Source organism: Geotrypetes seraphini, chromosome 3 (assembly GCF_902459505.1).
Source record: "Geotrypetes seraphini chromosome 3, aGeoSer1.1, whole genome shotgun sequence".
Lineage (NCBI taxonomy): Eukaryota > Metazoa > Chordata > Amphibia > Gymnophiona > Dermophiidae > Geotrypetes > Geotrypetes seraphini.
Genome location: NC_047086.1, coordinates 276,744,010 through 276,765,814, shown reverse-complemented (window position 1 = coordinate 276,765,814; position 21,805 = coordinate 276,744,010). Strand labels below are relative to the sequence as shown.

The 21,805-nt window shown below is 42.1% G+C and overlaps 1 protein-coding gene across 4 annotated transcripts in view; it reads right to left on the bottom strand.

Moving 5' to 3' along the window:
* BIRC6 (baculoviral IAP repeat containing 6) overlaps window positions 1–21,805 on the bottom strand; it is a 1,530,571-nt gene that overhangs the window by 33,213 nt on the left and 1,475,553 nt on the right. For all 4 annotated transcript variants that reach the window (XM_033935681.1, XM_033935678.1, XM_033935679.1 and 1 more), the window contains 2 exons: window positions 18,144–18,221; window positions 4,048–4,236 (listed from right to left, as the gene is read on the bottom strand). In XM_033935681.1, the coding sequence (XP_033791572.1) occupies window positions 4,048–4,236; window positions 18,144–18,221 (267 nt within the window). The remainder of the gene's footprint in view (window positions 1–4,047; window positions 4,237–18,143; window positions 18,222–21,805) is intronic.

Genomic DNA, 21,805 nt, shown 5'->3' with positions numbered 1-21,805 from the left:
ACCAGAGTTTTAGACAGAGGCATCAATACCTCCTTTTTCCTACTGGCCATAACTCTCCCGGAGGAGGGGGAGGGGGGAGTCGCGGCGTGTTACCTGGCCGGTTCTTAGAAGCGCACATGCGCACTCTTACCGCCACAGCCCGACAGATCAGGGATCAGGGAAGCACGTGGTAAGAGTGTGCATGCGTGCTTAGCATTTTATTATTATAGATTATTATAGATTAAGGACATTGTTTGGACGTATAACTCTCGCCTAAAAACCGATTCTCTAAAGGACGTCTCAAAATTTGGACATCTAAACAGCGCTAAGTGTCGATGAGCGTGATTCTACAAAGGATATCTATCTTGGATGTCCAAACTACGTCTAACTTTAGATGCACTTTGCAGAATTAGGGCCTTAGAGTCCAAATACTGTAGACTTGCTGTATATTTAAATTGATTATGTTTCAGTTTTGCTTGATTTCTTCTTCTTTCATTTTGTTTGATCTGGATGAAATCTTGCCGCAATTAACTGCGTCTGCCGGCCCAGCCCCCTCCGACATCACTTACCTCTTCCATCTGGAGCAGAAGCAGTCATCGCGGGTCCTTTGGGAAGGAGAAAGAAAGGAGCATAATAGGGTGGTGAAAGGAGGTCAGGGTGGCATGGAAGGGTGAGAAAGGGAGTCAGGGTGGTATGGAATTATAGGGAAGGGTAACAAAGGGGGTCAGTGTGGTATGGAATCATGGTGAAGGGTGACAAAGGGGGGTCAGGGTGGTATGGAATCATGGTGAAGGGTGACAAAGGGGGGTCAGGGTGGTATGGAATCATGGTGAAGGGTTAGAAAGAGGGGGTCAGGGTTGTATGGAAACATGGTGAAGGGTGAGAAAAGGGGTCAAGGTGGTATGGAAGGGTGTGGAGGGTGACAAAGGGGGGTCAGGGTAGTATGGAATCATGGTGAAGGGTGACAAAGAGGGATCAGGGTGGTATGGAATCATGGTGAAGGGTGAGAGAGGGGGTCAGGGTGGTATGAAAGTGTGGTGGAGGGAGAGAAAGGGGCAGATGCTGATGGAAGTGGGGGGGGAGGGAGAGGATAGAGTGAAATGCCAGACCATGTGGGTGTGTGAGAGGGAAGGGAAGAAGAGGAGAGGAGAGATGCCAGACTATTGGAGGAGGGAAGGGAGGAAGATGGATGCCAGACTAATGGGGATGAAGGGAGAAATGGAAGGGGGATGCATAAAGTTTCTAGAACGGGAATAGAAAGAGAGAAGATGCCATATAGAAGGGGCAGAGAGAGGGTAGACAGTGGATGAAAGGAAAAGAGTGACAAAAAGATGAGTGAAGCAGAAACCAGAGAAGGAAGAGAGTGACCTGGAAAGGGAGGTAAAGTGTGAGGTTATAAAATTCGCAGACGATACCAAACTGTGCGGCAGAGTTAGGACCAGGGAGGAGTGTGAGGACCTGCAAAGGGACCTGGACAAGCTGGAAGACTGGGCAAACAAATGGCAAATGCGCTTCAACGTGGACAAATGCAAGGTCATGCATATAGGGAAAAAGAACCCGCTGTTCAGCTATAAATTGGGGGGGGTATTGTTGGGAGACAGCAGACTCGAGAGAGACTTGGGTGTGCTGGTGGATGCATCACTGAAGCCATCTGCACAGTGCGCGGCAGCCTCGAAAAAAGCCAACAGGATGCTGGGCATCATAAAGAAGGGCATAACAACCAGAACACAGGAAGTCATCATGCCACTGTATCGAGCGATGGTGCGCCCACATCTGGAATACTGCGTTCAGTATTGGTCGCCGCACCTCAAGAAGGACATGGCGGTACTTGAAAGAGTCCAAAGGAGAGCAACGAGAATGGTAAGAGGGCTGGAACACTGCCCATACGCCGAGAGGCTGGATAGGCTGGGGCTCTTCTCTCTGGAGAAAAGGAGGCTCAGGGGAGATATGATAGAAACCTTCAAGATCATGAGGGGCATAGAGAGGGTGGATAGGGACAGATTCTTCAGACTGAAGGGGACAGCTAATACGAGGGGGCATTCTGAGAAACTGAAGGGAGATAGGTTCAAAACAAACGCAAGGAAGTTTTTTTTCACCCAGAGGGTCGTGGACACTTGGAATGCATTACCGGAGGAAGTGATCAGGCAGAGTACGGTCCAGGGATTCAAACAGGGATTGGACGGATTCCTGAGGGATAAAGGGATCATGGGATACTGAAGGAGGAGCTGGGATGTAACACAAGTATAGAAAGTTAACCAGGTAATGAGTAAAAAACCAACCAGGTCGTGCATGTGAAAGACCGGAGGGCTAGGGCTTCGATAGGAAGGCAGGACTTAAATGGGAAGCCAAGGTGGCAAGGGAGCCCCTTCTGATGATTCTGACAGGTCGTGACCTGTTTGGGCCGCCGCGGGAGCGGACTGCTGGGCAGGATGGACCTGTGGTCTGACCCGGCGGAGGCACTGATTATGTTCTTATGTTCTTATGACAAGGGTTGTTTTTGTTTCAAGGTACTTTACGGCTTAGCCCCTAAATATATAACAGACCTTTTTTCTTTCACAACCAAGAGACATAGGAGAAGTTCACATCCAAACTTTGTTTCTCCACCGGTTAGAGGTTGTAAATTTAAAAGTCATCACCAACATTTTTTCTCACATCAAGCAGCATTATGGGATAAAAACCTGGAACAACTGCTCGTGCCTACTACTTATAGGGAATTCAGGAAAGGCCTAAAAACACATCTGTTCCTGAAGTACTTAGGTAACTGACCTATACAATCTTAGTCCTCAACAAATGATCTTTAGAACTGTTATTCACTAACTCTGAACTTTGTTTATTCCACTCAATCTGTAATACCTTTTAATCATTGTAAACCGCATAGAACTCCACGGTCCTGTGGTATATAAACTGTTATTATTATTATTTATTTTTTGCTTTAGGTGAGATGCATCGCTGTTTCTGTGATGTTGCATTGTATGCAGAGTCCAGCTTCTTAGTGCTTCAGTTTAACCTTTGTCTACGTATTTTTATTCTATCTCCCCATTTACTAAACTGTAGAGCGTTTTTTAGTGTTGGCATCTGAGCTGTTATCACCGTGGCTAAAAACCACACTACAGTTTTGTAAAAGAGGGAGGAGTTAGTTTGTGATTACATACTAGGCGAAGGTGTTTTCTGTGTTCTTTGTTTGTGTTCGAAAAGATATGGTTTTCTGTTAGGATTGAATGTGTAGGATTGATCTGTACTAGTCTGGCTGTTTAGTTTTACAATGGGTTTATTGATGTACTGCTCACTGCAGTATGTAATATGCTGCCTTTTCCTAGATATTCATATGTGACATGTGGATTGTTACTAAAAATCATGTTTTTTCATACAGATGGGTGGGGATGTCAAAAAATGATGGGCCCCGGGTGTCACATACGCTAGGTACGCCACTGTGTTGCAGCACTACTATTTCGGGTTGTTTCAGCTCCCCACTACTACTATTTATCATTTCTATAGTGCTACTAGACACATGTAGCACTATATACATTATATGTAGGTACTTTCTCTGTCCCTAGTGGGTTCACAATCTAAGGTGTTTTTTGTACCTTGGACAATGGAGGGTTAAGTGACTTGCCCCGAGTCACAAGGAGCTGCAGTAGGAATCAAACCCAGTTCCTCAGAATCTCAATAACCATTAGGCTAGTTCTCCACTCCATGCAGGTCATTCTAGTGCAGAGTTTCTCAAACTGTGGGTCAGGACTCCAAATGGGGTCACAAAACCTGCCTTTGAAGGTCCTGACCTAGATGGAGTCTCCAAAGGTAAATCATTATTCTGTACTTCCAGGGGTGCCACACAATTTTATTTGGCTGTAAGAAGATTGGGAAGCACTGCCCTAATGCCTTCAGTAAATCTTAAACTTTTAGAACCATACCACCAGTTTTAGACTGTTAAGACTGTTCTATAACACACTGTATGGTACAATTTCAAGAATAGTTTTATCAATGCCACAATTTTTTATAAAGAAATTCTACAAGCCTTTATTGCATTATTCTTACAAACAATACCTTTAATTAAGTTTATGAAAATACCTCCTTAAAACATGGTGAAGAGTTTCTTATTTGTTCAAGCATGGCCCATTTGACTGTCGCTTGTCGAATATTTCCATCATATTCTCTAGAGCTTTGAGTACCACTAGGTGTGCCTCTTGCCCTCTCATAGCCTGGTTCATTGAAATAAGGCTCAGATACCAATATAAGGGACTGGACAGACACCAATACCTGTGAAAAAGGAAAGAAATGATCATTTATATTTGGAAAATTAAAAAAATTCTGAGAATGTGCACTGTTATAGAGTTGTAAACAGAATTTATCATAGAAACATAGAAACATAGAAATAGACGGCAGATAAGGGCCACGGCCCATCTAGTCTGCCCACCCTAATGTCCCTCACCTACCTTTGCCCTGTGAATAGATCCCATGTGCCGATCCCATTTGGCCTTAAAATCAGGCACGCTGCTGGCCTCAATCACCTGTAGTGGAAGACTATTCCAGCGATCAACCACTCTTTCAGTGAAAAAGAATTTCCTGGTGTCACCTCGTAGTTTCCCGCCCCTGATTTTCGACGGATGACCTCTTGTTGTCGTGGGACTCTTGAAAAAGAAGATATCTTCTTCCGCCTCGATGCGGCCCGTAAGATACTTGAACGTCTCGATCATGTCTCCCCTCTCTCTGCGCTCCTCGAGCGAGTATAGCTGTAATTTGTCAAGCCGTTCTTCGTATGGAAGATCCTTGAGTCCCGAGTCCATCCTGGTGGCCATTCTTTGCACCGACTCCAGTCTCAGCACATCCTTGCGATAATGCGGCCTCCAGAATTGCACACAGTATTCCAGGTGGGGCCTCACCATGGATCTATACAATGGCATAATGACTTCCGCCTTACGACTGACGAAACCCCTTCGTATGCAGCCCATGATTTGTCTTGCCTTGGACAAAGCCTGCTCCACTTGATTGGCAGACTTCATGTCCTCACTGACGATTACCCCCAAGTCTCGTTCTGCTACCGTTTTTGCTAGGATCTCGCCATTAAGGGTATAAGACTTGCATGGATTTTGGCTGCCCAGGTGCATAACTTTTCATTTTTTGACATTGAAGTTGAGTTGCCATGTCCTAGACCATCGCTCCAGTAGGAGTAGGTCGTGCATCATGTTGTCGGGCATTGAATCTTCGTCTGTTGTGCATTTGCCCACTACATTACTCAGTTTGGCGTCATCGGCGAATAATGTTATTTTACCTCGAAGCCCTTCTGCCAAGTCTCTTATAAAGATGTTGAATAGGATTGGGCCCAAGACTGAGCCCTGTGGTACTCCACTAATCACCTCCGTCATTTCGGAGGGGGTGCCGTTCACCACCACCCTTTAGAGCCTACCTCCAAGCCAGCTCCCATCCCATTTCGTCAATGTGTCACCTAATCCTATAGAACTCATCTTGCTCAGCAACCTGCGGTGTGGTACGCTATCGAATGCTTTGCTAAAGTCCAGGTACACGATGTCCAGGGACTCCCCAATATCCAGCTTCCCCGTCACCCAGTCAAAGAAGCTGATCAGGTTGGATTGGCATAATCTCCCCTTAGTAAATCCATGTTGTCGGGGATCCCGTAGATTCTCCTCATCCAGGATCTTATCCAATTGGTGTTTGATTAGAGTTTCCATTAGTTTGCTCACTATCGATGTTAGACTCACTGGTCTGTAGTTTGCTGTCTCCATCTTTGAGCCTTTCTTGTCGAGTGGAATGACGTTAGCCGTCCTCCAGTCCAACGGGACGCTGCCTGTACTAAGGGAGAGGTTGAAGAGCGTGGACAGTGGCTCCGCCAAGACATCACTCAGCTCCCTAAGCACCCTGGGGTGCAGGTTGTCCGGCCCCATTGCTTTGTTAACCTTGAGCTGTGACAGCTCACCATAGACACTGCTGGGCGTAAACTCAAAGTTACTAAACGGGTCAACTGAGCCAACCCTTGTCTGTAGCTGAACCCTTTTAAAAAGTGTTTAACAATTCTTGATGTATTAATAGAAACTAATTTAAATACAGTTATTAATAATGAATAATCAACCCTGTGCACACAAAGGGGAAGATATAAAGAAAACAAGACAATTTATTTATAAACTAGTCTTTAAGCCCGTTACATTAACGGGTGCTAGAATAGTCTGTCTGTGTTTCTTTATCTCTCTCTCCTTGGCCGCTGTCTGTATCCTTCTGTCTCCCCCTCCCCCCCGAGCAAAGCTGTCTGCCCCAGCACCCACCTCCCCCCAAATGTCTCTTCATGGCCCTCTTCTGTCTTCCTTCCCCCAGAGCAAAGCTGTCTGTCCCCAGCACACCTCCCCCCAAAGCAGCCCCCTTTCCCTATCTCTCCATGGCCCCTTCTGTCTCCCCCCAGCACACCCCTCCCCCCAAAGCAGCCCCCTTTCCCTCTCCCTGTCTCTCCATGGCCCCTTCTGTCTTCCCCCCAGAGCAAAGCTGTTTGCCCCAAGCACACCCCTCCCCCCAAAGCAGCCCCCTTTCCCTCTCCCGCTGACTCTCTCTCTGGCCCCCTTTCTCTGTCTGACTTTCTGTCCCTCTCCCTGCCCCTGTGTCTTTCTTTCTTTCTGTCTCCCTCCCTCCGCTGTCTCTGTCTGTCATTTTTCCCCATTTCCCTGTGCAGCAGCATTTCCATCCCACTTCCCTATGCAGCAGCAACAGCATTTCCCTCCTATCCCCCCCTTTCCTGAGCAGAAGCAGTAGCAGCATTTTCCCCCACCCCCCTTTCCCTTCTCTTATCTTCTCTTCCCTGCTCCGTTCGGCCCCTCCCCCTTCTTTTACTGCCGTTGTCCTGCTCGATCTGGCCTGCTCCTGACCCTCCCACCGCTGACAAACCTCGGGGCTCCAGCCGCGTAGGCAGCACTTTAAACATGCTGCTTCGCGGCCTTCTACTACCGATTTCCTCTGCCGCGTCTGTCTCCGATGATGTAATCAGAGACGCAGCAGAGGAAATCGGCAGAGAAGGGTGCGAAGCAGCGTGTTTATAGTGCTGCCTACGCCGCTGGAGCCCCGAGGTTTGTGGAGGGTCAACGGCCGGAGCGGGGCTGCTGTCCACCATTGCTGCTATTGGTGCTGCCTAGTCCACTGGAGCCGGGAGGTATATAGAGAGCACAGTCGCGGCATGCACCTCCAGCCCCTGCAAGCGCCATGAGGTGTCAATTACAATGTTGCCACCTCACGGCGCAGTGAGAGGCAGCGGCGAGTGAGGGCGGGCTGTGACGCGCCGAGGACAGGGAGAGAGAACAGTCGCGTGCCTTCAGCCCCCGTGTTATGCCTAGGGCCCGGGGGTAAAGGGGGTAAATGAACTCAGCATACTACGTGATATGTCTCCTCAAGTCTGCTTATCTAACCTCCTTGACCTTAGTGTTACCTTGACAACATCAAAGGACAGTAAACTGCAACACCTCCTTGTTTATCTGAATGTTCTGACTTCCTTTGCCTGCGTGTCGCCCGGATAGCATCAAAGGGATAGTGAAGACAGATGGTAAACCAATCTCTGCAAACACCTCCTTAATAACATCAAAAGGACAGTAACGCCAAATGGGACCGGAATGTTGTCCAAACAACATCAAAGGTTTCCGCAACACGTACCTCTTTGACCTGGGTGTTGTCAAAACAAAGAACACCGGGTGTGCCGGAATCGTAAACAAAATAGCAGGACCAGCTGTTTATGCTTTTGAACTCAGCAGCTTATAAGGACGGGATTCTGCTCCTAACAGGAGAATCCAAGACGTCTCCAGGAACAGGATCCAAGATGTCTCAAGGGGCAGATAGTATGCGTAATGCCGTACTCTAATAACAGCATTGACATAAAACACATTATTCTCAAACATTGGCCGATAGTGCAATACCACAGTGCTTTGAAAGAGAAACCCAAATTTGCATTCTCCAGGGCAGCCAACCTTGGAGAAAAATTAAAATATAGACCATCCACATATGATAAAAATTATTTAAGTCTTCCTCATCAAGCTTGTGGTAAATGCAAATTGTGTCAGTATGTATGGAATGTTTCCCAGATTAATATCCCAGGGGTAATGCAAAAAAATTTTAAACTCAAATCCGGGACTGACTGTGATTCTGCGGGAGTAGTTTATTGTATTAAATGTCCTTGCCATAAATTATACATAGGCCAAACCTCCCGCAGAATCAAAGTAAGAATAACTGAACATATCAGTGGTATTCGTAACCAAAGGGTTTCAGCTCCTCTCACTGCACACTGGTTAGAAAAATCACATGCAATCCATGACTTAAGATACACCGTATTGTTACACATTAAGCAATTCAATGGTGATCTTTCTAGATGCTTGATCAGAAAAGAACAAAGGTTCATTTATGAATGGTGTACCCTAACTCCTAATGGATTGAATCATGAGATAGAGTGGTTGTCTTTTTGAGTGTGATTAAGTTGCTCCTATTTCCTCCCAGTGACATCATTTCCGTTAAGATGGCGTTTTCTTAAGATCTCTATTTAAGGTTGGTTTTTCGGGGATTTAGTTCATTCATTTCCAGATTTCGGCCCCATGTTTGAATGGGGAGCTAGTAACAGGTATGAGATTGATAATTAATGATAGATGAAGGTAGACGTTTTTCGTCTTGTAAGATTAGGTACATTTGAGGTTCCCGTTTTGATGTTTTAAATTATAGTATATTTAGTATTTTCACATTTATTTATTTCTCTGTATGCTCATTCTAACAGAGTCCTTCCCTGAGGAAGACCTTTCTCGAAACTCGAGTCGGGGGGGCAACTTCTCTCAGCCACACACAGAATGGATACAAGCACACCCAAACTCATCCTTGCTATACTACTACTATCCCTCTTCATAGACAAATGGAAAACAGCAGGATACCACACACAGCCAATCCCAATCATCACAGTACCACACAAATCCGTTCTACAAACCAGGAAACTCCAAACCCCTAGAACCTTGATCCTCTGTTCACCATCCAACCAAGCAAACATACCCACAATCTGGGGAAAAAAACATACAACAAAAGCCAAGATAAGTTCTCAAAGACCTCAGACATCACAAAAAATACTATCAAATATAGCTCCTACCCCCTCCCCACTCACAAAAATCTCACAAATAGCATGTTCATACTTAAATATACGATCGGTAGGTCCAAAAACAGAACTAATCAAAGACTGGCTAATCAAAGACGACCTAGGATGCCTCTTCCTTACTGAAACCTGGCTCATATCTGACACAGACCCTCACATTATTGAAATCTGTCCCAAAGGATACAAAATTGAACTAGTATGCCGAGCTAACAGAAGAGGAGGAGGGCTAGCAATCATAACAAAAAACAACTTCAACATCAAAGTCCTAGCCAAGCACTCCACCCCCCATTTAGACCTTCTAGCCTGCCAACTCTCTGACACCACCCTTACAGGAAATCTAAACTGCCTTCTATGCTACATCACCCCAGGAAAATGGAACATCACTAAACATGAGCTAGAAGAGTTCATCCTCCAGAACTCTCTCTCCTCTACAAACAACCTAATCCTTGGTGATTTAAACCTCCATCTAGAAGACCACACCTCCAAACAAGTAGTAGACATTATATCATACCTCAGTACCCTATCGTACCAGATCCTCAACCCGGAACCAACACATGAAAAAGGTCATCAACTCGATATTGCAGCATACTCATCCCCAAACTTCAACTCGCAAAACATCCAAATCACCAACGGCACCTGGCAACCCACCCTATGGTCGGACCACTATAAATACAACTTCACCATCAACTGGGAACACAACAAAAATAAACCCACCCCCCTCAAAACAAGCTTTATGACCAGACAGAAAATCGAACCGAACACATTCTGGAGCGCAGTGGACCCAGCAATAGATTCCAGCAACCCTAGTGAATTCATAAAAACCTGGCGGTCTCTCAGCGAATCAACCTTGAACAAACTAGCACCACTAAAAGAAAAAAACAAAATACACAGACAATCAGATAAATGGTTTGACACCGAACTCCTACAACTAAAAAGGAAATGTAGACAACTAGAAAGGGCATGGATAAAACAGAAACAAGAAATTACTAAAACAGAATGGAAAACCCAAATCAAGCAATACAAAATCAAATTGAAGGAAAAACGCAAAGACTATTACTCCAACCTCATAGGCACCGATAAACCAGACACAAAAAAACTGTTCAACCTAGTAAGAAACCTTACCGACACTAAACCATATCAAGCCACCCAGGAAAACCTAACACCTACAGCCTCCCAATTAGCAGACCACTTCAAAAATAAAATCATCTCAATTAGAACAACATTCAACAACTCACAAAACAACACAGACAAGACTCTAATAAAACCCATAACAGATGAAGCAATATCAGCAGACAGATTCTGGACCGACTTCCCTACAACCCAGTGGACTGAACTGGACAGGCTATACAAAAAATATTGCAAATCATCATGTGATCTGAATAACTGCCCACCATACCTACTAGCAACAGCTTCCACCAACTTCAAAGCTAGCTACACATTATGGCTGCAAACCACACTCAGGGAAGGCCAGTTCCCACCAGACCTCGGAGAAATTATAATCACACCTATACTGAAGGATCCCAAAGGTCTAACAAATAACCCATCAAATTACAGACCAATCGCTTCTATCTCAACATACGTCAAAATAATAGAAGGACTAGTTGCACAACAAATGTCCACCTACCTTGAAGCCCACAACATCTTACATCCATCCCAATCCGGATTCAGAACCAACTACAGTACAGAAACTCTCCTGGTATCTCTACTAGACATAGCTCGAAGTCACCTCAGCCAAGGAAATAGACTGCTAATCATCCAATTTGATCTCTCAGCTGCATTCGATCTAGTGGACCACTCCATACTTCTCCAAAAACTAGACGCAATAGGAATTTCAGGTAAAATTCATAACTGGTTCCAAGGCTTCCTTAAAACTAGAACATACAGAGTCAAATCTAAAAACATTCTATCTGAACCATGGTCCAATCCATGTGGAGTACCACAAGGCTCTCCCCTCTCCCCCACACTTTTCAACCTATTCATATCCTCCCTAGGCACCACCCTAGACGACCAAAATATTACTTCTCTCAGCTACGCAGACGACATAACCATCCTCCTTCCATTCGACATACACAACCCAATCTCCACAGAACGCCTGAAAACTACATTAGAAACAGTGGAAAAACGGATGACAGATCACAAGTTGAAGCTAAACTCCGACAAAACCAAATTCTTATTACTAGAGAAGGACAAAAAACCATCCCTAACAGAACTGGAAGTAAACTCAATCAAGTACCCTATACAGAACTCCCTCAAAATCCTAGGAATACATTTAGATAGATGCTGCACAATGCAAACACAAATCCAAAAAATCACCCAAAAAGCATTCTTCACAATGCGAAATTTAAGAAAAATCAGAAAATTCTTTAACAAAGACCAATTCAGGATCATTGTCCAATCCCTTGTGCTAAGTATTGTCGACTATTGCAACAGCCTCTACTTACCTTGCCCGACCAACACAATAAAAAAACTACAGACCATCCAGAACACAGCCCTCAGACTCATATACTCACTCAGCAAACACGACCACATTACCAATGCATACCTAGAATCTCACTGGCTACCAATAAAAGCAAGAACACAATTCAAACTCTACTGTCTCATTTTCAAAGTAACCCATGGCACGGCACCCAGTTACCTAATTAACCGTTTTCATCACTACCACCCACCAAGAAGAAGGAGAACACAGAACCTTTTCACCTATCCACCACTCAACGGTACTTGTCGTAAGAAACTCTACGACAACCTCCTGGGGACACAGGCAGCTAAAATAGACTCTGACATCTCAAAATTACTGACCAAAACAACAGACATAAAAGAGTTCCGCAAAGAAATAAAAACACTACTGTTCAAAAAATACCTCCCATCATTCTAACCACCACCCAATGAGTTCCCAACCAACGACCTCGGAAACACCCATCTAAACTATCTCCTTATCTGTGACCAAGAATGTACTGTAACTCTTCTACATTACACCCGATTTAAACGATCAAATTGACATGTATTACCTCTACAAAATGCATTATCTTCTGTTATATGTAATAACTTCTGAGATAAGTATTATCTCCTGTGAACTTGAGGTATCATAACTCCTTACTATTACTGTAATATACTCCTATCCGAAATGTAACTCTACTGGAACTACCCAGATATCTTCTAAAATGTAATCCGCCTAGAACCGCAAGGCACAGGCGGAATAGAAATCCCTAATGTAATGTAATGTAATGTAAAAGCAGTTATTTTTAGTACACTACAAGCACGAGATAATTTATTCACCGCTGAGGATCATTACTGGGATCAAACCATCTGATTTACAGATAAGTTTCTTCAATCTGTATCTATATAGTAATATTCAGTTGGATGGTAAGGGGACAGTGAAAAACGATGATGGTCCCCCAATGAACCCCAGTTTGGTGATATCACCAGTCACGGGTTTAGGGTCTGAGATTTTCACAAAACATTTCTTTAGTGAGTGCAACTGTGACTATACTATGCATGTGTTTGATTATATTATCACAGTTTATTAAGTAATTTATCTCTCCATATAAAAGTGACTATTTAGTCTAGATTAGTACTTTGGTTGCATTTCAGAGCACAAGATCAGGTTAGGGCACACATAGCAGTTGAGGAAAGTCTTTGTTTAGTTTTTATCCTACCCATCCCTGGCTTGATCTCTGATTTATAGGCTCTTGAATCTATTAGAAGCCTAAAAAAGTAATGAGCTAATCTCTATTAGTTAGTAATTAGCTCTTAAGAAATAGTCTAAGAAATCCTAGGAGGGTAACCTACCAATTATAACATTATAAAATAATAAAAATTAAACATTACCGTAGCATACCATATAACTAGAGAAGTGGAACTTAGCAAGTAAAAATTTGTACTACTACTATTGAATTGTTGGTTCAGTAACAATTTTATAATGGATATGACTGTTGGGCATACTGGACGGACCAGGCAGGCTTTTTTCTGTTGTCATTTACTATGCTGCTATGCCATTTCCTACATTTCATAAAGGCACATAAGTATGAGTTTAGAGGAGAACAGAAAATGCAGTGAAATTCATGCAGAATCTGCCCAAGCATCATTTCATATTTGCATACTTTCTCAAGGGCTTTGTCACTGCATAGAATGATTAGAAAAGGAAACTCATTAACCCAACTCACAACTATGCATGCTTCCTCAAATAATTAATTCTTAATTATAATCATAGATTACCAATGCTCATGTCAAGTTAATTCATGTATATTTAAACAATTTGCAATTAGATCAAAGCAAAATACTTAATTTAACTAGAATAAGAAAAGCTAGCAATCATTATGAGAACAAGGTTTAAAAAAATATATCTTGCATCTCACAAATAAAGACGCTTGCCTTGAAAGATCATGCTGCAATAAACTGGTTAGTCTATAACATGTGCTATAAACTTCAGTCATTTTTAAAAATTATATCAAAGGATTAATTAGGCTGGTCAAAATTGAAGGGCAGAAACTGCAATCCCAATTATGTGCTTCAAAGCTGAGGCTATGCCATCATCACTGCTAAGTCACTTCAACAAGAGACCTGAGTTCAAGTGGAGCAACCTGCCAGCTTCTGCACGGCAGATAAACATGATGGCACGAGTGCGACCCACCCCCAAACCCTTACCTCCAGCGGACACCACCAATGAGTGCGGCCCACCCCTAAACCCTTATCTCCAGCGGACACCACCACCGTTGCCCATGCCCCACCCAGCTCCGCCGAAAACAGGAAGTGCAATCAAAAGAGGGTGGAGCTTGAACAATGGTTTGGATGCAATGATGGACTGGGCTCTCGATGTATGACTAAGGCTGATGGGTATTTGGTGCAGAGGCCCCGAGGTCAGCATGGGAGTCAGGGTGAATCCAGCAGGGGTGGGCCAGTGCCTGGAGAGTATTGGTGGGGCGGTGTTAGCATCCGGGGGCTATGCGCAGATGAACTGGGCCAACGGTGCTATCTGGGGTTGGCGGAGGCAGTTGCGGCCATGATACAAGAAGCGCAGCCAGCACCCTGGAGCCAGGACGCACCATCACCACCTGTACCACCGTTACGACATGAGCACCCTGCAATACAGCCCCCTCTCCGGTTCCCAGAGCTACATGAGCAGTGGTGGAGGCATTGCTAATGGTAAGTTTTTGGGATGTGGAATGAATCGTCCTAATTTCCATTAATTCCTATGGGGAAAGTTGCTTTGATATAAGAGCGCTTTGGTTTATGAGCATGCTTCTGGAACAAATTATGCTCTCAAACCAAGGTGCTACTGTAAATGCAAACCATTATGTAGGGTCTGGCCAAGATTTATCTTAACTGGTCTGCTGGGTTTTATTTATTTAGTTGTAATATATTTTTGAACATATTTATTGATATATTCCTTGATGCTACTACACTAATTTTTCTTGCTCAAATATAGAGAAATCAATTTTAACTTTGAAACACAAGTAACCTCTTTTATCAAGCCGAATAGTGCAGGCTGGCGTGGTAAATGTACTGAAGCCCACAAGGATTAAATGGACTTCGGTGCATTTGCCACATGGCACTCACTACTGCAGCTTGATAAAAGAGGCCCTTAGTTTTATAATCTGCTGAATAACAAGATTTAAATGTATTTAAAATAAATTACTTTTAATAAGCATTTCCATTCACAAATAAGCAAGGACCCATAGTATATTTCAAGATATTCAGGTATACACACAGGCAGCCAATATGTAAGTTAGAAAAAAATGTTTTGTATGAAAGATAAAGAATATGGTAGTACACAAAGCACAAGATAATCATAAAATCAAAATATCCATACAAATTTAAGAACTTTTTTGTGTTTCTAGTTATATTGGAGAATGACTATTTAAATGTCAAGACTTACATTCAAGTTAAAACCAGAAAAATCCGTGAGCTCTTTCTTTGTAAAATCTCTCCCATGCCCACTTTTGTCAGTCCTGAGGATTTGGTCCCTCTTTGCGGATTTTATCCAGCTGCTTTTTTGACTCAAAAATGCTAGATTTAGTGCTACTTGGAGGGGATTCATTAAGTGACATTAGGGTTTAACACACATTAAACACTAAGGCCCATATTCTATAAACGGTGTCATAAGTTAGGTGGTGGTAGGTGCCCTACCAGCGACTAACTTAAGCTGTAAAACTATTTAAAAGCAACCTTAAAATTGCTTAAAACAAAAAAATGTAGTCACCTAGACCGCTTTTATGGCAGCGCCTAAGATTGCCTGAGGTTGAAGTAGGCATGGCTAATGTCAGAAACAACCTTAGGTGTCTTTGACACTACCTTAGAAGCAATTCACATCAAACATAAGCATTGGAAATGTAGGCTTTGAAAATACTGGCCTACATTTCCAGCATCTATGTTTGCAGTAGCTGCAATTCTACAAACGGCACCTTTGTGTGATTGACACTCGATCGGCAAATGTCTTTTAGGCAATTTCCAATTCTGGCACCGTTTGTAGAATCAGGCCCTAAAAGTCCATAGATATAAAATAGACTTTAGAATTTAGCACGCACTGATTCTCTAAAGTGCATAAAGCCTTTCAAAGGTGGTACAGTGGCTCACTAATCATCAGCTGGTTCTTAATCCTGACAATCTCAGGCCATTTGGCTTTCTGGCTCCAACTACTCCTCTGATCACCCCATTAGTTATAGACTACCCTGCGGTACTGTTTCCTCTCTGAAGATCCTTAGAGGAAGAAAAAAATAAGTTTTGGTCATCGATGAGATAAAGAGAATCAAAAGATAGTTCAGCGTCCAGAATAACACTAACAGATTTGCAATGAGACACCCAATGGTATTGAAACCTTATTGCAGGGCTAGGCAACCTGCGGCCTGAATGCAGCCTGTTATTTAATTTTATGTGGCCTACAAGATCAGGGGAAGTATACACAGAAAATGCCACTATCAAGAGTTTTGGAGATTTCACAAATATTTTCAGAATAGCATCTCTAGTAGTTTGTTTTCATTGTTTTTAGCTACCTTTTTACTTACTTACAGGTTGTCTATGGAGGTTTGTGCATTTCCACTTTATTTAATGCTGTAGCCTGCTAGAGATAGTAGTGATATTCGTGTGTCCTTCTGTGTATAAAGATTGCCCATCCTTGCCTTATTACATGCCTTGTTACTAGTTGCCTTGACTACTGTAACTTACTTTTCGATTGTATTCACCAATCATCTCTGTGACAGTATCAACTTAAATAGAATACTGTCATCTGGCTTTCTCCACAACGCATATCACTAATGATCATGTTATCCCTTTGTTCTTACATTACCACTGGCTTCCTGTAAGCTATTGAATTAAATTTAAAATACTGGTCTAAGCTTTCAAGGTCATAAGGTTACATTGATCTTCCTGCAGCTATGTATGATATCTTGATTCCTCTGACCCTTCTTGCAGTCATTGTGTTCATCTTATAATAAATATCTAACCATCCCTTCAACCCTCAAAGGCACATCTAGCCTCTACTCATGATTCTGCAATCTATGTTTTACTCCCTCTTTTATGAGATTCTCTTCCTCTAATTAGGGTCTACATTACCTTGGTTTAAGGCCTATTTGTTCTCTTAGGCTTTCGGAAGGGTCTCGAAACCAGTCTGGTTAGAATGGAGCTAATAAGTGAATAGTTATGTTTTCCTTTGATACTTCTGTTTATCACCCTCCCCTACTATGGATTACATGTTCACTGATGTATTACAATTGTAAACCACTGTGATAACATAAGAACATAAGCAATGCCTCTGCTGGGTCAGACCTGAGGTCCATCTTGCCCAGCAGTCCGCTCACGCGGCGGCCCAACAGGTCCAGGACCTGAGTAGTAATCCTCTATTTATACCATTCTATTCCCTTTTCCAGCAGGAAAATGTCCAATCCTCTCTTAAATCCCAGTACTGTATTCTGCCCTATAACGTCCTCCGGAAGCGCATTCCAAGTGTCCACCACACGTTGGGTAAAGAAGAACTTCCTGGCATTCGTATTGAATCTGTCCCCTTTCAACTTTTCCGAATGCCCTCTTGTTCTTTTATTTTTTGAAAGTTTGAAGAATCTGTCCCTCTCTACTCTCTCTATGCCCCTCATGATCTTATAAGTCTCTATCATATCCCCTCTAAATCTCCTCTTCTCCAGGGAAAAGAGACCCAGTTTCTCCAATCTCTCAGCGTATGAAAGGTTTTCCATCCCTTTTATCAGACGTGTCGCTCTTCTCTGAACTCTCTCGAGTAACGCCATATCCTTCTTAAGGTATGGCGACCAAAACTGGACACAGTATTCCAGGTGTGGGCGCACCATCGCCCGATACAGCGGCAGGATAACTTCTTTTGTCCTGGTTGTAATACCCTTCTTGATTATACCTAGCATTCTATTCGCTCTCTTAGCAGCTGCTGCGCACTGTGCCGTCAGTGTGATATTTACTAAATGATGGTACAATAAGTTTTGCAATAAAAAAACTTAAATCTCTTTTGGTTCACAGGGCTTAGCACACGAATCACAGGTCCTTGTATAAAGGTTCAGTTTCTAGGATGGAATCTTTGGTCCTATCCCCATGGTATTCTAGTTTATAAAGATCATCAATAGGTTAAGTTTTCAGGATTTATCTACTGAATATCTATGAGTGATTTGTATACAACAGAATAGATATGTAAATCTCTCATCCATATTCATTAGAGAACTCCTAAAAACCAGATCCGTTGGTGGCACTAGAGGACTGGGAGTGAATTCATCTAACAGAAAAACCTGTGTGCACTGGTTTGTGTGCCAGTTTTTTTAAGCAGCTGCTACTTTACAAGTCTTTTTTTTTGGTACAACTCACATTTTCCCTTTTCACATTTTTAAAACAAAACATAAGTTTTGATCTTTCAAATGACAACTTAACCATGTATGAAGGATGAAGGGACATGTCATAAACAAGCCTCTATAGAAACACGTTTATAATTTATAATTAGTATATATTTAAGAGTGAAATGTGTACTTAGTCACTGGGCATCTCCTACTATTTCTATGCAACCAAATCCCTTCAAACATCCTTTACCCCAAAGGTATGTTGTGTTACTTACTTGTAAAAAGCTTGATGTTTGGGGATTCCACTTTTCTTCTGGTCTACCATGCCAAGTGTTAAGTATACTTAAGCATACCTAATGAAAGACAAGAAAGTTATAAGATGCATGGTATGTGTGCACAAATTAACAAGGAATGTAAATCCTTACAAAGAAACAGAACAACAATAAATGAGACAGGTCATTCAAGTTTTTATTAGACTTTGATGAATCGCTTATTTAGTTTTACTAAGCAATATACAAAAATAAAAAATTAATAAATATAAACATATATTTTTACAGTTCAAAATTTTAAATGAGGTAGACAATTAGACATACAGACCGACTAATACAGAAGAGAAGAGGGGATAGAACTACAGTTTAGTATTTTAAAGTTCAGAGGAGAGAGATATATATGGAAAGAATAGGGTGGAGAAAAAAAAGTGCAATTAGAAAACGGAATTTTGTATAAGAACTGGACGTAGATGAAGGGTTAAAAACATCTTTAAAAAGGAAGCTTTTTAGATTACTTTTAAAACTGGTCAAATTGATTTCCTTTCTTAGATGATGTGGAATGGCATTCCAGCGCTGCAGCACCATCACCAAAAATATATCTTGTTGTCGTGTCCCAATAATTTTCAAGGAGTGGACTGTTAGGAGCTTTTGATTTATAGACCGAAGTGAGCGTGAAGTACTGTAGGGTCTGAGCAGTTTATCAATGAATTGTGGTTCATTTGTAGAAAGGGTTTTAAATGATAAAAGTAGAATTTTGAAAGTGATTCGTTGATTAATTGGGATGTTACATGGTCATATTTTTGGGCATTATGGATGAGTTTGACGGCAGTATTCTGAATTATCTGAAGACGCTTTTTTTCTTTGTGTGATGCCTATTAGTAGGGAATTACAGTAATCGAGTTTTGCGATGATTAATGAGTGTATTAGTATATTTAATGATTTTGGCTCCAGAAATTTAGAAATTGAGCAGATCATTCGCAGTCTATAGAAACAAGATTTAACTATACTATTAAGAACATGAGAATAGCCTTATTGGGTCAAACAAATGGTCCATCAAGCCCAGTAGCCCGTTCTCACGGTGGCCAATCCAGGTCACTACTACCTGAACAAAACCCAAGGTGTAGAAATATTCCATGACAATACAGGACAAGCAGTGGGTACTCGTGGTAGGAAAGTTAATCATCGATGATGACTCTGAGAATTTTTAATGAAGTTACTAGTTCGAGGTGAATGTTACTAAAGATAAAAGGGTCACTTAAATTTATTTATTTCCTCCATGGGAGGAGTAGGGCTTTTGTTTTCTGTAAGTTTAAGGTTAACTTATTGGAATTTAGCCATTGTCTGATACTCCCAAGCTTGTTATTGATATCCAGTATTTCTTCTTTATTTTCCGGATTTAAGGGGTGCAAAAGTTAGATATCATCAGCATAGGTAAAGGTGGTAAAGCCAATGGACTGACAGAGGCTTAAGAGAGGTGACAGAAAGATGTTAAACAGTAGTGGATACAAGATAGATCCTTGGGAATTCCATATTTAAGAGCTTAGGGCTTGGAGATGGTGTCATTAAAGATAACTTTAGATGAATGGTTGGTGAGAAAAGATCTGAACCATTCTAATATTTGATCACAGACACCTATAGACGAAAGCCTTTCAAGAAGTAATACATGATCAATGGTGTCAAATGCTGCTGACAAATCTAAAGAAATGAGAACAACAGAGTTATGATGATCTAAATGATAGAGTATGTTTTGGTCAGGCCTATTAGTGAGTATTCTGTCGAGTGGTATTTCCTTAAACCTGTTTGATTTGGGTGTAAGGCATTGGTGGATTCAATAAAATCTGATAGTTAGTCAAATACTATTCTTTCTGTTAATTTAGCTATGAATGGGATATTAGCAATAGGACAGTAATTTGAAGTATCTTCCAAGTTAGCTTTGAAGTTCTTTACTATCAGGTAGACTGTAGCAGTTTTCCACATACTTGCAAATGAAAAGAGTGAAAAATGATGGCTTAAAAATAAAATTATGGAATCTACCCAGTGTTTCAGTTCAGGTCCCTTAGTACTATCATGCTAACAACACAGGATTGATTCTCAGGCCTCTCTTTGCTTCTTGGGTGGGTAGGAGCTGTGGAGACATCATTTACAGATTTCAAGATGAAGAGAGGACACAGCTTCTGGTGATAAGGTATTAAGACTTAACTACCCATTAATTTTCTGACTACTCAGAAACTGCCTCAAGTTATTTCATGCACTGGATTAACACTATGCTCTGTTCTTACACTTCCTTCTCCCGAGGATTTCATGTTATCAGGCGAGCAATGGGTCTTTCCTGGTAAGTTTCCACTTTATGGAACTTTTTGCCCTCAGATATGCAAGCTGAATCACCCTATTCTGTATTGCTCAAGAAACTAAAGATTTGGTTACTTGTGTATTATTTTGGGTTTTTTTTTAAAGGTTTAGACTGGTTCATTGTACTATTTTGTCTCTACTGGGAATATAGTGCAAAACCCCCCAAACAAAACATAGCATGCTGATACAGAATGGTTCAAAAACTGCTTTTGTCAGTGGAAATCAGGCCCACATAGCTGTGAACTGGGTCTTTTAGAGCCTCTCCCTAGGTATCCAAAGCCTTACCTTGGGCATCATTACAGTGGGTAACAAAATTTTATTTTTTGTTCCTGGGTAAGTGTTCTTTTTTAATTGCCTATGCTACAAAAGTATAGAAAATATATATCATTCCTCTCAAACTTTGCTTTTATGAAAAGGACACTGACATTTTAAAATTTGCCTTTTTTGAAGAATATTCCAGATTGATTCCAAGTAGACTTAAGAGGTACAATGCTTATAAGGCATATTTCAGTAAGCCTGTTGGGGATCAGACAAACCTTGGGTACCTCACTTCACTGCCAAAAAACCTCTGGAAGGTAAGACAGTTTTTTTTTTCTCTAGGATGGTGGAATTTTATGCTATAAAATTTCTTAGAATATTTAATTTTTATGTTTAAATCCTTTTTATTGAAGCATAAACATAGCACTGAACAAAACATAGCCCCATTTTCAAATATCACACAAGGCCAATCCCCACCCACCCAACCCGCCATCCCCCCTCCCACCCTCCCTCCCACCCCGGCAGCAGCGGTGACAAATCAAGAAAGATAAAGCAAAAGGAGGAAAAGAAGTCAATTAAGTACCCCAGAGTTGGTGTTGAACGTAAGGTGTAAAAGTCGAGCTAAAAGGGTACCAACACTGAGCGTACAATCGTCCAGCTTTAGTCGACAAGTCCATCACTTCACGACTTTCCAGTAACATTTGATGTAACATCAATGCTCTCCATTGTGGTACGGTCGGAGGGTGAGGTGAAAGCCATTGCAACAAGATACATTTCCGTCCCAGCAACACGGTTTTCCTGAAGAATGCTGCACAACCTGGTCTAGGTGGATGAAATCGAACCTGCATCGTGAAAAGGAAATCTGGATGCAATCTCCATGAGCAATGCCAAAGTCGTGCCACCAGAGACACTAACTGTATCCAAAAGGAAGATATCATGGGGCAAGACCAAAACATATGTCCAAACGATGCCTGAGGACCCGCACATTTCCGGCAACCGTGGTCCGCGCTGATCCCTATCACATGTGCCCTCTTGGGCGTACAGAAGGCTCTTAGTATGAA